At 39.6% G+C, this 15,532-nt stretch overlaps 1 protein-coding gene across 1 annotated transcript; it reads left to right on the forward strand.

The window, feature by feature from the left end:
- Window positions 1-2,697: 2,697 nt before the first annotated feature.
- Window positions 2,698-14,731, forward strand: c25h12orf75 (chromosome 25 C12orf75 homolog). The gene is made up of 6 exons (XM_028585419.1): window positions 2,698-3,004; window positions 7,087-7,111; window positions 9,041-9,076; window positions 9,719-9,798; window positions 10,706-10,736; window positions 10,859-14,731. Exons 1-5 carry the CDS (start codon window positions 2,965-2,967, stop codon window positions 10,708-10,710), a joined length of 186 nt encoding a protein of 61 aa, XP_028441220.1. The 5' UTR covers window positions 2,698-2,964; the 3' UTR covers window positions 10,711-10,736; window positions 10,859-14,731.
- Window positions 14,732-15,532: the final 801 nt, after the last annotated feature.

Here is a 15,532-nt window from a genome sequence, read left to right on the forward strand (position 1 = left end):
ACTTTATTATCTTAGGATAATGTCGCTTAAGGAAATTCTCGAAAGCAGATGAAACACAAAGATAGGGACACTTAATTGATCTAAGAAATTGTAGGTCCTAGTCTACAATAATTGATTTGTTAAGATGGTTATGGCTTGTTGTGTTGTGTCTTGATAATGTAGGCAAGCCATGACAAGCAGTGTCTCCTCATCAAGCTCCCAGGCAGCCTGAGCAGGAGAACAGTCTTTCCTCCCCAGTGGCCTTGCGTTGTTTAATTGGGTAAGTTGTGGCTCTCAATTAGATTAGGCATTTTAGTACTGGCTTTGTTAATTAATTGTGTTTGCTGATTTGGTAAAGTCTGGTCTATAAAAAGAGATGCTTAATGTCAGTGGAACTAACCTGGATTTAACAAAGCAGTGATTTAGCTGACCCAGGAAACACACTCTCAGGAGAAAGGAGAAGAATTTTTGTGTGCAAAAGCTTGTGACTGTGATATTACATTATATTATATAAGTACATACAATTACAAGTCAATTATTGTACACTTACCCTTTGTAGAAAAGTAAAAATAATTTATGTGGCCAAAATGTATGTTCAAAACTATGTTGGAAGGGTGAAGCATGGGCCAAGAAAGAACCCATTAAATTTCTCTTAATCAAGGGCCGGATACACAAATTACAGTTTACAAAACTATGTCTCCTTTTTTCAAAACTCTACACACAATTCCCAAAACTGCACACACAAAATGCTAAATGCCTCATATCTTCAAAATGAAACACTGCATTCAAAATACCATAAACACATCTCAAAATTAAGCATTTGCATCAAATGGCAAACACTTTTTTCATACAGTAATAGTACATTTTTGGATATACCATGTACACACTGTTGTTCTAAATCTAAAGCTCTTTTGTCTTTCATAGGCTTATATCTACATTTACAATGTTCTAGAGAAAGTAATCTGCTGAAAGTGGTTGAAAAGTGTAGCCTGACAAGCCAGACCCACATCAAGATGTCAGGTCTGGGAACTCACCATTGACAGGGCTCAATCCGAGGGGCGGGATAAAAGGTTGTCTGTCAAATTCCCTCTGCACACAATAGGATAGCACTACAACCAGGCAGAACAACGAAGAAGGTAACAAAGCTATTTGATAGATTAAACTTATGCCGTATCCGGTTGGCAAAACTCTGAACACATCTTCCTTTTTTAAGAATGATTTCAGTGCTGTTCTTTGTTCTTTTCTTAAAGAAAAGCTCAACTCTAAGTCTTCCAGGAGACCGCTGATCCCAGCAGCAGTAGCAGCAGTCATAAGCCCGCCCACCGACTCTATACACAATGTGATTGGCTTGACTAGAGTTTGGTTTTTCCAGCTCGCAAGTCAACGGAGAGTGCCTAGACCCCCCCTGGCTGCAAATTAAATTTGCTGCCGCTAGGGTGCGTATGCAAAAGCACAAAACTTCTAGAATGTACCCACATAACGAGTCATCGAACAAATTTGGTATAATATACAACAGGCCCCCAAGAAGTGCGCTGGGCTTTGAAGCAAATTGAACATAGCGGCCAAACAGTGGAATTGCAACTCCCGGCCCGTCATGTGATGCCCTTTACAGAATTTGATCCATTCGGTCCGATAACATTGGTAAAGTCTAGAAGAGCCACACAATTAAGCCAGTGGAGGTCATAGTGCGCCTGATTTATGGGCCACACAATGCGGAAACAGCGCCGATCACCCGGGTAATTTTTGGATCCATGAAGGCTTCATCTGCCACTGAGCAACTCTCATAGGAATGAACGGGGCTCTGCCTCGAACGCTGTATCCAGTTCTTAATAAGTGTATTTCCCAAAAAAAAGTGAAACTATTCATTTGAGGTGGATCGAACAGTATCTTATCTTATACATCTGTGGAAAACCAACTTTTCTGTACAAATTGTGCTCATCCTGTAGCCTAACTCTACTGTTGAGTGAACAATTAACCTGTCTGTGTGTAGCACAGAAATTCGGATTTTTGTTTGGAGGCTTTGTCAGAGACGGAGCATGTGTCAATAAAAATTTCTCATAAGAATTTAAAAATCTTAACTGTCAGCCACGCAGATTTCATAACACCACTCACTTTGAGAGTTATTTTCACTGGTGGTGAGTGCTAATGAAATGCATCCGGCAGTCTAAACTTCACTCATATGACTACACTAGTCTTGTCAGAGTGCACAACAGCGTGACTGAATTGGAATTTATTGGGGTCTTGACCTAAGCGTGACCCTCGTGGTTTCATTACAAGACTGTTCAAGGTTTTCTCAGCTCATCGCTTGTCAGGAGATCAAGCAAGTTGGCAAAGTGTGTACATGTGTCTGCGTGTATGTCTGTTTTTGAAAAAGCATGAATAAAGGTCCTCTATGTTCGAGCATGCAAAGACAATTTGAGGATTTTACAGGATGTCACACACAAACACACACACACACACACACACACACACACACACACACACACACACACACACAAGCTGATATACTGATGCCCCTTAAATGCATTTCATTTTTTTTCCACCTTTGAAAAAAATATGGAGATCCCTATTGGTTGAGTCTCACCCCACCCTCCGCCTCCTTTTCCCCGGTTTCCCGGGCAACCATGTCAGGGTGGAGGAAAAGAGCAAATCATGTAAGGGCATAGCATCTTTCTCTCCCCTCTCTCTCGTCCTCTCTCTTTGTGTGTGTGTGTGTGTGTGTGTGTGTGTGTGTGTGTGTGTGTGTGTGTGTATAAAAGCCTCTGTCTACATGCTTTCACTTCAGTCTCAGTGCAAGACTGAAGCGAAGGGAGGGGAACACGACCAAAGGAGATCCCTGTGTTACAGTGGGAGACATTTCTATGACCTTCTTCCTCACTTTCTCCCCCCTCTCCCGATGTGTTTTGGGTTTCCGTCCTTTCCTCCTCCTCCGTCTTCTTCTTAAGCATCTCTGCTCTGCTTGGACGGTGGCTGCATCGATGCAAAATGGGTTGTGGCAATTCCTCAGCCACCAACACCTCAGAAGGTAAGTATTTTTAGGGAATACATGTTTTAAGGAATGTGTATGTGTGCATCTATAATCTATATATATATATATATATATATATATATATATATATATATGTATGTGTGTGTGTGTGTGTGTGTGTGTGTGTTTGATAATAGGTGAGAGTATGAGGGAGAGAATTGTCACTGTATCTGCACCAAGGGGAGAGTGTGTTTTGAATGTAAATGAAGTGTGTTGGGTTAGCCTTGGATTTAACATATGTCTTCAGATGTGTCCATATGTCCTCAGATGTGTCCATATGTGTGTGTATTATCTGTGAGCCTCTCAGTGTCTTGATTTCATTCATAAATAAAAAATCATAAAATAAAATAAATAAATAGAAAGCCTTATAGCATGATATTTGTTTGTGTCTCAAAATAAATGACTGTAAAACTTATTCATTTTTACCAACCAATGTTCATCAGTTTGCGGCATACAGGCTCCCACTCTGTAGTGTGTGTGTATGCATGCAGTGGTCTCCGAAAGCTATGGGTGGTGGGTCGATCATGAAGGGTCTCCCATATTCTAGTATAAGACACCAGAGTAGAAGCCTAAGGAATGTTACGCTTTGATACTGTTATTACAATGCTAAGGTCTACATTGACACAAAAGCAAGTCCTCCATACAGTAGCTCAGTTTTTTTAATGGGTTTTTCTTGGTTTTTCTTCTCTCTTGGTGTGTTTGTGCTAGTTTCCATGGATTTTGAGTAAAAAAGGCAAGCAGCATTAGTGACATTCACCCGCCTTTGTCAATCAGGTTTGATTCATGAAGCCTGAAGGACACATTTGAATGGAGAAATACTGGATTGCGTGGTTATGTATATGTGTAATATATAACACGAGTAATTTATCCTGATACAATACCTGTTTTAAATTATACTGAACAAATCTCTGGGCACCACAGTCAAATTGAGGTAATAATTAGATTGAAGTATCTGCAGGATTACCTCACCACCGCTGCCCATTAAAGCAGTATGTTGTGTGTTTGAGTGTGTGTGTGTGTGTGTGTGTGTGTGTGTGTGTGTGTGTGTGTGTGTGTGTGTGTGTGTGTGTGTGTGTGTCTGTGCGTGCGTGCGTGTGAGTGTGTGTGTGCTTGCAGGTACCTAATCAGTGCTTGCCAGGCATGTTAACAGAACCACAGACTACTAATGGGAAACACGACCCAGTGTTATCATTTGCTTTACGTTTAAGGTTACTTTGTCTGTAAACAACATCTAAGTAGGTGTCTGGGTTTGTCGTAAGCGCGTGGCTTGTTTGTCTATGAAAACCAGCAGCTGTGTTTATTTCAGTGCAGCAGGTCTTTTTCTGGTCCTTTGAGGTCAGCGTTCAGCACAATGACAAGGACGTGTGAAATCCTGTCACTTTGACAAATATGGACTAATGGTTGCACTGTAGTTGTCCATGCCAGCTGACACCAGGCCAGAGTTAAAGGACACTGTTTCCCCACACTATCGTGTTCTGTAGAATTAAGATAGAAGTCCCCTATTTTATTTTATTTTATAATATAATTTTGTCACTATACATTTGTGTTTTATGTTTAAGTGTTTATTTGGTAACACTATTTTATCACCAACCTGCTTATCATCTATAAGCAGTTTAATATAAACATGTAATAATGGCTTAGAACACACTATAATGTAGGTGTAAGCAGATACAGTTGTCTATTAATCGCCAACTATAACTCCTGTAATAATATTAAATACTCAACAAGTCATCCAAAGCACACAAAGATATAGGTTGTTTATTCCTACCCTCTAATATGACCCACAGGAGGAACTAGTGTCCCTAGCGGTGGTAGGAAACACAATCCAATGTTCCCACACTATTCTATTCTGTCCAGTTTAGATAACAGTATCTCCTGTTTTATATTATCCTTAACTGGAGATGTATAATTGTGTCACTACACATTTATATGTTGTAGTGTTTATTTACTTGCTAACATTATTAACATGATATAATGTAGTTGTTAAAGGTGCTGTAGGTAGGATTGTGAAGATCCAGGCTTTAGCCAAAGAATTTGAACATCGACAACTTCTCAGTCACTCCCCCCCCCTTTCTGCTAAAGCCCAAATGGTCTCCTAAGCCCCTCCCCCCACAAGGGAGAATGAATGCGTGTGCATGAGCAGTGATTGACACGCAGTTAGACACCCCCCCTGGCCATGATTGGCGCATCTGAACAGGGAGCGTTGGATTTTTGCAAATTGCACTACAGGCTGTAGGTGGTGCCAGAGGAGCCAGATTTTTTTTTTCATTACCTGCTTCATGTAGTTGTAGGGTCAGTTTCAGCAAATATGACAGAAAGTTAGTGTTATAAGTCTTACCTACTGCATCTTTAATAGATATAGCAGTTATAAGATTTACATAATAACAACTGTAACTATTCCTGTGGGCAACCATAAGTGCAGGCTGATGTATAACCAGATAAATAATGATAATACAGTAAGAAGCTATTGTAAATATTGTCATTTATTCTAAGTTCTTAGCTTCAAAGTCAAGATTCAAGTCATACGAGAATGTTTTAAATTTCAAGCTTACCAAACTCAAATGACCGCCTCGGTGCACTCTATATCACAGATGTGCACCCTTGGACATGAATGAGCTTTTGTCAGGCTACTGAATAGACCCCTGTGTCATGTCACCAGACTCAAACATTTACAGTGAAAAAAACTCCCCTCCACTCCTTTTAATAGGATGGAATTCACTGTCTTTCTGTAAAATGTAGATTATCCAGCTTCCATCTTATTCGTGTAGTGTTCTTTTTGAAGGTACATTTCTACACTAATGGAAAATGGCATGAAAAAAGAATTGAAGGGTAAAATTGAGACTTTCATTCTCCCGCTATTAATATGATACTGTACGTTCAAGCAGGATGTTAGATTATCCTCCAAATGAATGCATTGTGATCTCATTTAGATTGAAATCAAGTTTAGCGGACGGCCTGTGGTTCAGCAAGGAATGAGCTTTTGTTGGATCATAAAATACTCAAACAGTATTGGGATAAGCACGAGAACAGGTGTCATTTGGAATCAAGTCATTTCACACTGTATGCCTTGTATCAGTTTACATGTCCTCTGTCACACTTCAAAGGCAAGTTGTGAATTGATTTAGAGAGTTTGAGTAGCCTACAGTAAATACTAAAAACCATTATATACTGCAAACTTAGGCACTCAAATTGACTTGGCATTAAGTGGCAATGCCCTTAAAATATTACACTGAAGTATAAATCCTGTCTTTAAAATTGTAATGGTAATTTGATATTATTATTGTTTGTATTTTGTGCTATTTGTATGTATTTTTTTTTGTTTTGTTTATCTTTAAAGGCCAATATAGGGATGCAGAATATTTGTGTCAAAATAAACTAAGAATAGGCTTGTACGCCTAAATAGACATTGAGGCATTTTTTGCTACATCAGGTACATGAAAAAAACACAAAATAAGATATATAATTTTTAGCAATGCAATACATGTTATGTGTACAGAATAACCCACATACTAAAATCATAGTATAGACAATCCATACACAAACAATACATAAAATGTGAAGATGAAAAAAATTGATCCAGGAGGATGTAAAGCAGCTTCCAGATGTTGGCAAACAGCTAGTGCCTGAGCCACACGACCTTATCTCCACCATGTAACCTGAAAAGAGGACAGGCTACACAAACACACAAGAACCAAAACTGAAGCACATCATTCATAAGGATAGGAGAATGCAACAAACAGAGGGAGAGAGACATTCAGCCTTTCAAAAGGTGGTCTACTGTAGATTCTCCACTTACTGAAGCCTCACATGTCCCTGTCTCTACTGCCCTAGTCTCTATGTCAAGAGATTTACATTGCTGGGATAAAGCCTGACCTGTCCCTCCCCTCTTACTATCTCCACTATCAGGGCTTAGGGCCTCCAAGGACATAAAATAGTGGAAGCCGTCATTGTTGTTCATAAGTATGGTTCCATACTACAGCATACATTCCATGGCTTTTGAATGGTGGTCTTTGTTAGTGAGGTAACACTACTTTTCATTATGAAGATTAATTGAATCTGGTCTTTTCATCTGTTTTCAGGGCCAGCAGAAGTGTCCAAGGATGTGTAAGTACATCAGTCATTTTCTAACTATGCCTCAATAGAGCTTCATTCATCTACCCACGTAGAATTCATGCAGTATTCGTTGTAGCAAAGTATTTATGTCTACACTGACATTACAGTGACGGATTGGGCCTTTGAGAGTTTTTTAAAACATTGCTTTCACATTTTACATTATATAAAGTTTTGAAACTCAACACTTTGTTGTTGTTGTTGTTGTTGTTGTTGTTGTTGTTGTTGTTGGTTTTGTTTTTCATGCATGCATTTTAACATAGATGGAACAGCTTTAATATTGAAATTCAGGTCCCTTTCAAGCATAAATATAATTAAGAATACCATTTAATGTTTATATTGTAATATTATGTCAGCTCTTTGGATATGTGCATGTACAAGATTTGGCTTTTTATGTGCAGATGTTGCTACAACAATGTGTACAATTTGCTTCACTGATACAGTAGACTTAAGAAACAAGCGAGTTTGGGATTTACACATGTGTCTTGTCTGGGAATAAAGGTAACACCCCTGCTGCTGCAACATAAGTTATGTCACTAGCTTTGGTTGATAACGTAGCATTTTACGTTAATATAAGGCAATGCTGCACAACGTGATGCAAACGTTACAAGCTGAAGCTGCACTTTATTCAAAGCTCAAGTGAATTTTTTGGGTTACTATTCACAGGGCATTTGTCATAATCTCCATAACTTTAAAAACTCACGTGAAGGCAGAAGGGCTTGTGGTGCTCCGTGTGTGAGAATATAAACAAAGTCACGTGACTCAGTACACGTCCCTGCTGCAGTGACTACATATTTTTGGTATGTTGTATATTGAAGATAGACAAACTCAACACTGAACTTACTGATAAATGCAGTAAAATCTTTAATTTACTTGAAAGTTGGCTCATCTCTGCTTAACAAAATACCAGAATATCAATACTGAAAAACACAGACTTCACTGTAATAAAAGCGATTGACTATAAAAGAAATAAATAGATACTTGACCATTAAACAGGTGCACACAGACTCTTGCTTAACCACTCTTTTGGTAAAAACAAATTGATTTGTTCCAGCTTTAGAAAATTCACTTAAATTTGTCTGTGAAATGTCACGTACAGTAGAAAACAGGTTGTCCTTTGCCATCAACAGTTATCAAAGCTCTGGGAGGAGCAGCATTTCCAAAGCATTTCCTGGAATAAGGGAGTGTGTGTGTGTGTGTGTGTGTGTGTGTGTGTTTGTGTGTGTGTGTGTATGTGTGTTGTTTACTCCTTGATAATCATCTCAGCAGCCAGCACAGGACCCATGAGAGCTGACAGCAGCACACCATTGACTCACTAACGGTTTCTAAGACTGTACTACACAACAACATATCACGCACACACGCACACACACACACACACACACACACACACACACACACACACACACACACACACACACACACACCCCAAAAGAGTAATTATTTTGTTTACACTGTTGGAAAAATACCAGTGAATTAGGTGGTGGAGCGTCATGTCAGCCCTTAAAAAACAAACAAACAAGAACAAAACCCCTAAAAACTTAACTAATTGGAAATTGGTTGGCAGTAGCCTTGTTCCAGACCTAAAACAAAAATTGGCAGTTTGGCCTGAACTCGTAGATTAGCAGAATTCCCAAAAGAGCTCTTCAAATGAGCAAATGCACTTTCACAGTCCAGTGCTTAACGGAAGAAAACGTGTTTCTCACATGCCTCCACGGTGAATGAAGAATCTCCATTCACCGTGGAGGCATGTGAGAAACACATTTTAGTTTCAAGAATTTAAGGTAACACAGGGTGAGTAATTGATATGCAAATGATCATTTTGAGGATTAAGTATTTATTTAATGTTTCTCATCTGTGTACTGTACTCATGTTTGTTTGTTGTCCTCTGTGCTCCTGACCTGTGCTTTTTCTCTCAATCAGGACAGAAGATCCTTTGGGAGACGATGAGAAAAGAAGGTATTTTCTTCAAATAATTGTCTTTCTTTATAATTATTTCTTCACTTTTAGTTTGTATGGTGCAGGTGGATACATTTTACTCATTTAAATACACTTTTGTAGTATGCAATAACAAAATACTGTTCTGGTATTGTGCATGTTGGCTTACTGTCACACTGTTGGCTTGTGAGACACCTTAATAGAACAGATGTTATGATTTTTTTTTTGTTTTAAGATATGATTAATGCCAATTATTTGTATCTGTATATATCAAGCATCTTAATATGATTATGTAATGGGTGTTGGGGTGTCTATGTTAGCAAGATTGGTGTTGGTACAGTAGGTAGGGCCCTTTGCTTTGTCCATAGCTAACAGCCAAAACCTACCACTATCACATTTAAACCATAGACCAGAGATCTTCAACAGGAGGTCCCAGACCCCTAGGGGGTCCTCAGAGTTACTGCAGGGGGGCCACCAAGTTATTAATTCTTTTGAAAGTAAAAAAAATGTTTTTAAATGTCTTAACACAAGTCCAACATATCAGTCTATTTATGAAAAAAAAAACACATTGAACATTAGAAACTGTATGCAATTGAGAACCACCACAGCATAATTAAAACCCTTATGTCTTTTAATTGCTACATTCCACTCCTCCTCTGTCAGGAACTATGGTGGCGTATATGTAGGTCTACCAGCAGACCTGACCACTGTGGCTGCCAGTCAGTCCAAGTCCACATGTAAAGGTAAACATCTTCAACACTAGTACTGTACATTTCATATTCTGGAACTCTGATGAGCAGCTTGTAGTTAAGCAGTTCAGGGCATAGAGAAATAATCCCTAGTGGCTGAGCCACCACCCCATGAAACCACGAGCCTGTCTGCCTACAGCATTATTGTTTTATTTGACCTTTATTTTTACTGAATCTTAATGAGAAGCATTCCCTTTACTATTATAGTTTGGGTTTTCATACCTGTGAAGATGAATATAGTACACAACATTTTTTTTGACTATGGTGTAGTCAATAAAGGAATTTTACTTCACCTTTACAAAAGCCATGAGCAGCAAGTGAGATTTAGTTTTTCAGCCAAATTTTTTCTAATTGTTTTTTAGTGTTTGTTGTTGTAATCGTTATTTCGACAACAAGAGGCTTTCTCTCAGGGCTTCTGTACACCTTACTATTCCTATCAGCTTTATTATTAAGTGTTGCATGTTACTGATTTTCATATTCCATCTCTCAGTCTGTCACAGTTGTTGACTTACTTAACTGCCTCTCTGACAGAGCTATGGAACCAATATGAAAAGTGGCATTGCATTTTGTAATGTGACCAGTATTAAGAAACAAACTGCTACCTTCGCTGTTGTGTTTTGCAGTCCTGAAGGCTTTTCTCTTTTCTCTTGTGTCTTGTGTTTTTTGTCTCATGTTTGTCCTAAAAGCTCATTGAGGTAAACATAATAATGAATTGATTCATTTTCTTATCCTCTTGCACAACGATTACTGACTCTTTTTTCCACTGAGGTCTTCCAGTTCAAACTGCTGGGAAGAGTGCATGTGTGTCTTGACATTGAGACGGAAACACAAGAACATGAAATTTGTTAAATAATTGTCCTATAAATATCCGGGCACTGATTCTGTTTCCCCCCTCTTGCAGACTAGCAGATACTGAAGGGAACACAACACAGGTACTTTAAAAACTAGGCTGCTTGTTCAGCTCATCACCTGCTCTTCTGTATTTTGTCTCTTAAAGTGAAGCTGGTACAATGACTCACATGAAAGTCAATGACTCTGTCCTTTGTCTCAACAGGATCCTGCATATTCATTCAGCTATAGACACTCATATTACAAGCAGAGAGCATGTAAGTGCTCCTATTCTGGCTCACCACACACTGAATAATGGCTTTAACACTGTCATTAAGCAAGGATGTGGACAGCTTGCCGGGGATCTGAGGACACTGCCTCATGGAGTCATGGGTGGCACAGTGACTCAGGGACGCACAGCAGAGGTCTGCATACGGCATCCATCATCACCCTTCACTCTGCAAAAACAAAATGTAAAAAAATGTAGGCATCGGAGCAGACAAACATCCACCCTGTGACTGGCTCTGGGTGGCAGCAACGGGCATTGTGACAACCATCTTGGCTTCTTGGTGACGGCACTGGAACGTTCTCTTTCTTTCTCAGGAGGAGAAAGGGGACCCAACCAAATAACTAACTAACTGTCTGGGACACACACACACACACACACACACACACACACACACACACACACACACACACACACACACAGACACACACACATACAGACACACACACATTCCCAACAGCCCTCTGCAATAATAATTACTGCTCAGTTATTTCTCTCAGAAGCCATCAATGATTCATTGTGTGGCAGAGGCAGAAAGTTAGAGAGACCGAGAGAGTTTCGCAGAAAGCAACAAACACATTCCTGTTAATGCATCACAGAACATCAAAGGGTTATTGAAAATAGAATTGATTTCAATCAGGGACCTGCTGCAACTAAAGAGATGGAAAATGACACTGTTTTAATGATGAGTCTAAATGCTAATAACTAAGTTAAATCAAGAGTGTTTTAATCAACATCCCAAATGTCCTGAGTGCATCAACCAGGTCGTACCTGGTGTTGTCACTTAACTTGTGCCCCAGACTGATTGTGTAACATCAGCATATGAGTCATGATACTTAGAGGATCTCTCTCTCTCGCTCTCATGCTCTCTCTGCAGCATGTTGTTTTCCCCCTGAAGAGCTCTGATTCTAGTGCTTCTGGGTAATTCACACAAGTCTTTGCAATCTTTCTCGGAAGTCACACTGTTCTTATCCCACAACATGAAATGCGATCTATTGTGTAACAGCAAAAACAAAAAAAAACATCTCATTAAATTATGTTCAGTTGCAAAAAATTGTGAAAAAAGGAAACATTTAAAGAGAGGCTGAGGTGGTGGTTGTGTTTTATCGTCCCTCATTTTCTTACAGTTTATTGACTTTGTTTTGTAACTGATTCTATTACAATCTATTTTATAAATGATGTATCACACTTTATTGTGAACTTTGTTCTTCTGTATGTAATCCTTTATGGATAAAGCTGGTGCTTTGCTGTATTTTTCTTATTGTCAACAAGTCCCATGAAGAGACTATATATATAAAAATAAAAATCCCCACAAGCTCGGTTTCTCTACCAGAGGCCTGGGAGCCTGAGGGTTCTGCGCAGTATTTGTTGAAGCCACTCCCCCAGTTTGGGGGTTACAGCCCCGAGTGCTGCGATTACCACTGGAACCACTGTTGCCTTCACATTCCACATCATCTTTAGCTCCGATTTAAGCCCTTGGTATGTTTTCTGCCTCTCATGTTCCTATTTCTTGATGTTGCTGCTACATCTATCACAACTACCTCTGGTATGGACAGTTTGGTGAACTTCCTAGACCCGCTTTCCTCATCCCTCCGATCTTGATCTTAGCTTTTAGCTGCCTTCTCCATGCAGGGTACTATGTTCATTTTGTAGCCAAGCATCTCTAGGATCACTGGAGATGCTTGGCTGTGTATATCAATTTGTTGGTTTCAGTGAAAACATCTTCATCACATCACATCTTCTATGATACTCCTTCTCTTAGCCTTGTTAATCGACCAGGTGGTCTCCAGGTATCCAGCTCACTTATGATCATCTCTCTCAACTCAGCTGCCCTTTACTTTCAGCTGCCCTTGTGTTAAGCCTGTCTTTTCTTGGGGCTCTGTACCCAACCTCGGATTCTAGGGGGGATGATATCCCCCCGCTGACCTTGCGTCCTGTCCTTGTTGACACGGGTGACGTCTGAGCCGGTATGACATTCCTGTTTCGGGTTTTGGTTTTATGTGGCACTCAGCACCAAGCCCATTCTTCCCACTGAAGAAAAAAGTCAAGGTAAAAACATAATATATATTGTTACATATTAATTATTATTTTCCCGGGCACTGTAGTTTTTAGCAAATGTACCTTAAAGTAGTCAGGAATGAATAGTGCATATGGGACTAAAAATAATCTACAATGCCCATGTCCATCATCATGGAGGAAAATGTCACCTAGTACAACGGTGTGACTCATTGTGTGTTTAATCATTTTTAAACAATGGAGGGCTACAGAGGAATAAGCTATATCAGGCAAAGGTTATGTTATGGCTGTATATTTGTAGGAAGGATCAATTCATTGTTGTAGTCTTTTCCCTATGAAATCTGTTGACAATCAGAAAAATATAAAATATCACCAGCACAGAGTCCCCATGAAAAAACACATTACAGCTGGGCGGGCATTGAGGGCCAAGGTCATTTGTCAGCCAGGCTCTTGACAGCTCTCTCTTCTTTTTTTTTTCAACAGATTTTTATGACAGCTCTCTCTTCTAATGAATGTACAACATCCTCCACTCCCCAGGGCCCTAGACGAGGGTGGAAATAGGCCAATGTTAAACACTTGAGATTCAAGAGATGTTCTTTCCGCATTACACAAAACGCTTTCCATGCCTGTGTGTTTGTGTAGTCTCAACTGCTCAGTCGCATAAAAACAGGGACTTCTTTCACCATGCCTGAACACAAGCTTACTGTTTACTGTTCCTGTCTGTTTCTTTAAAAATGACGCCCACTAGTTGCCAAGCTGTGTCACCGGTTATCAGCTACATTGATACTAAGGGATTTCATGTACAGTAGTGTCTTTTACAAGTCGTTTGTCAGCTCAAATTGTCACAGCGTTTACACTGTTCACCTGTGGTAGAGACAGAATGTACTGCACATACAAAGATCTTCTTTATGTATAGTGTAGTTTACAGCATATTATAAAAAGAGCTTCAGTGTGCCTACAGCACCACAGCACATTGATTTAGAACTGCACCTGAGACGTTATATTTTTGATGTCCCTTTCTCTGATGTCTACATTTCCACGCTGCTGCTGCCTCAGTTTCCCCGCGTGAGTCCCTAACAGAGGCCTTTGGTTTTTACAGTGTGTCGTGCCGCCTGTCTCTCCCTCTTTTATCAGTCCCTCTTTGCCCTTTATGGTTGTTCCTCCTGTATGGATGTCATTGCCTTTGCCCTATTCAATTAATCTAACAGGGAGAAGGGGACAAAATGTAGATGAATAACACAGTCTGAAGTCAAGTCCTCTGTATTAAAATGTTGCCTTGGCACATTGTGGGAATAGTCGTAAAAAGCTGTGCATATTGTTTGAATGTTGTAGAGGTTGAGTATGCTTAGAGAAGTAACGTACGTTGTAAAGGAGTTCGACATTTTGGGGAATACATTTATTTGTTTTCTTACCGAGAGTTAGATTAGAAGATTGAGACCACGTTCATGTCTCAGAGTGGTATCAATATTCTCATCTAACTCTTGACAAGAAAGCAAACAAAGAGTCAATTTGTAAAAACAGATAAAAGCCATTATAAAACGGAATAAAGGAAAGAGGAAATGACTGAAATGATCAGGTTTGTTCATTGTAGGCTATTTTTCCTTGTGTCTTTCATTCACACTGTACTTTTCATCATTCATGCACAAATGACCTGGTCCTCATGAATGTCAATGTACTCCTTCTCAAATCACTAATCACCTTATTCATCAATGATGCTGACACAACTTGACTGCCGCTGTGAAACCCATCCATTAACATCTGATTCAGTTATTTATGATTAAAGACTTTTATATTGTCCAAGACAGCTGTGGTTATTGATTGTGGTCCTTGTTGAAATGCATCGGCCTTTTGAAATCAATAAGCCTGAGACTTGAGGGATTACATGTGTTCTTAGCGAGTCTCAAAGACAGCCTGCCTGACAAAATCAAGTGAGGATTGCTGAGGAGAACATTTGTCATTATTTAACCGAGGTCTTTTGTCCACCTGCAACAAGATCAATCACATTTCCATCTCGATAATTGACTGTGTTGGGAGTGCATGGAGGAGGTGGTGGGGGAGATGTTAACTCTTTCCTGTTTCTCATTGCACAGCCGCAGTCTGAGCCCCTCCAGTGATCCCACATCATATTATGCAGTACGTGCAGTAACTAAGCACTGAAAAATGTAGGTGGTGTAGAGAATGGACTCATTTCACCACAACCAGCCTATATATGCACAAATAGTATCATAACAAAAACTTTACTCTGTATGTAATGTATTGTTATCTCAAATTTAAAGGATGTTTCATCCAAGTTACAAGAAGACATATTTTCTAATTTACCTCGAGTGGTTTTACGTCCCCAGGTTTTGACATTTTTGACATCTGTTGCTTGCATTTCTGCTTCCACCTGCAGCCCAGTATCCCTTGGAATTACATGCATTATAGACAAATCTGCAGCCCACAATGCTAACATTCAGCGTTAATGCAGGAAGTGGCACACTCTATATCTAGCTAGGCACACAGCAAGATTTGGAAGTCAGGGTGGTTAACACGCACTTTTTTATTAACTGTAAAGACAAACTCTTTCCTGAACCACAACCAAATAATTGAGTTGCCTAA

This window comes from Perca flavescens, chromosome 8 (genome assembly GCF_004354835.1).
Source record: "Perca flavescens isolate YP-PL-M2 chromosome 8, PFLA_1.0, whole genome shotgun sequence".
Classification (NCBI taxonomy): Eukaryota; Metazoa; Chordata; class Actinopteri; order Perciformes; family Percidae; genus Perca; species Perca flavescens.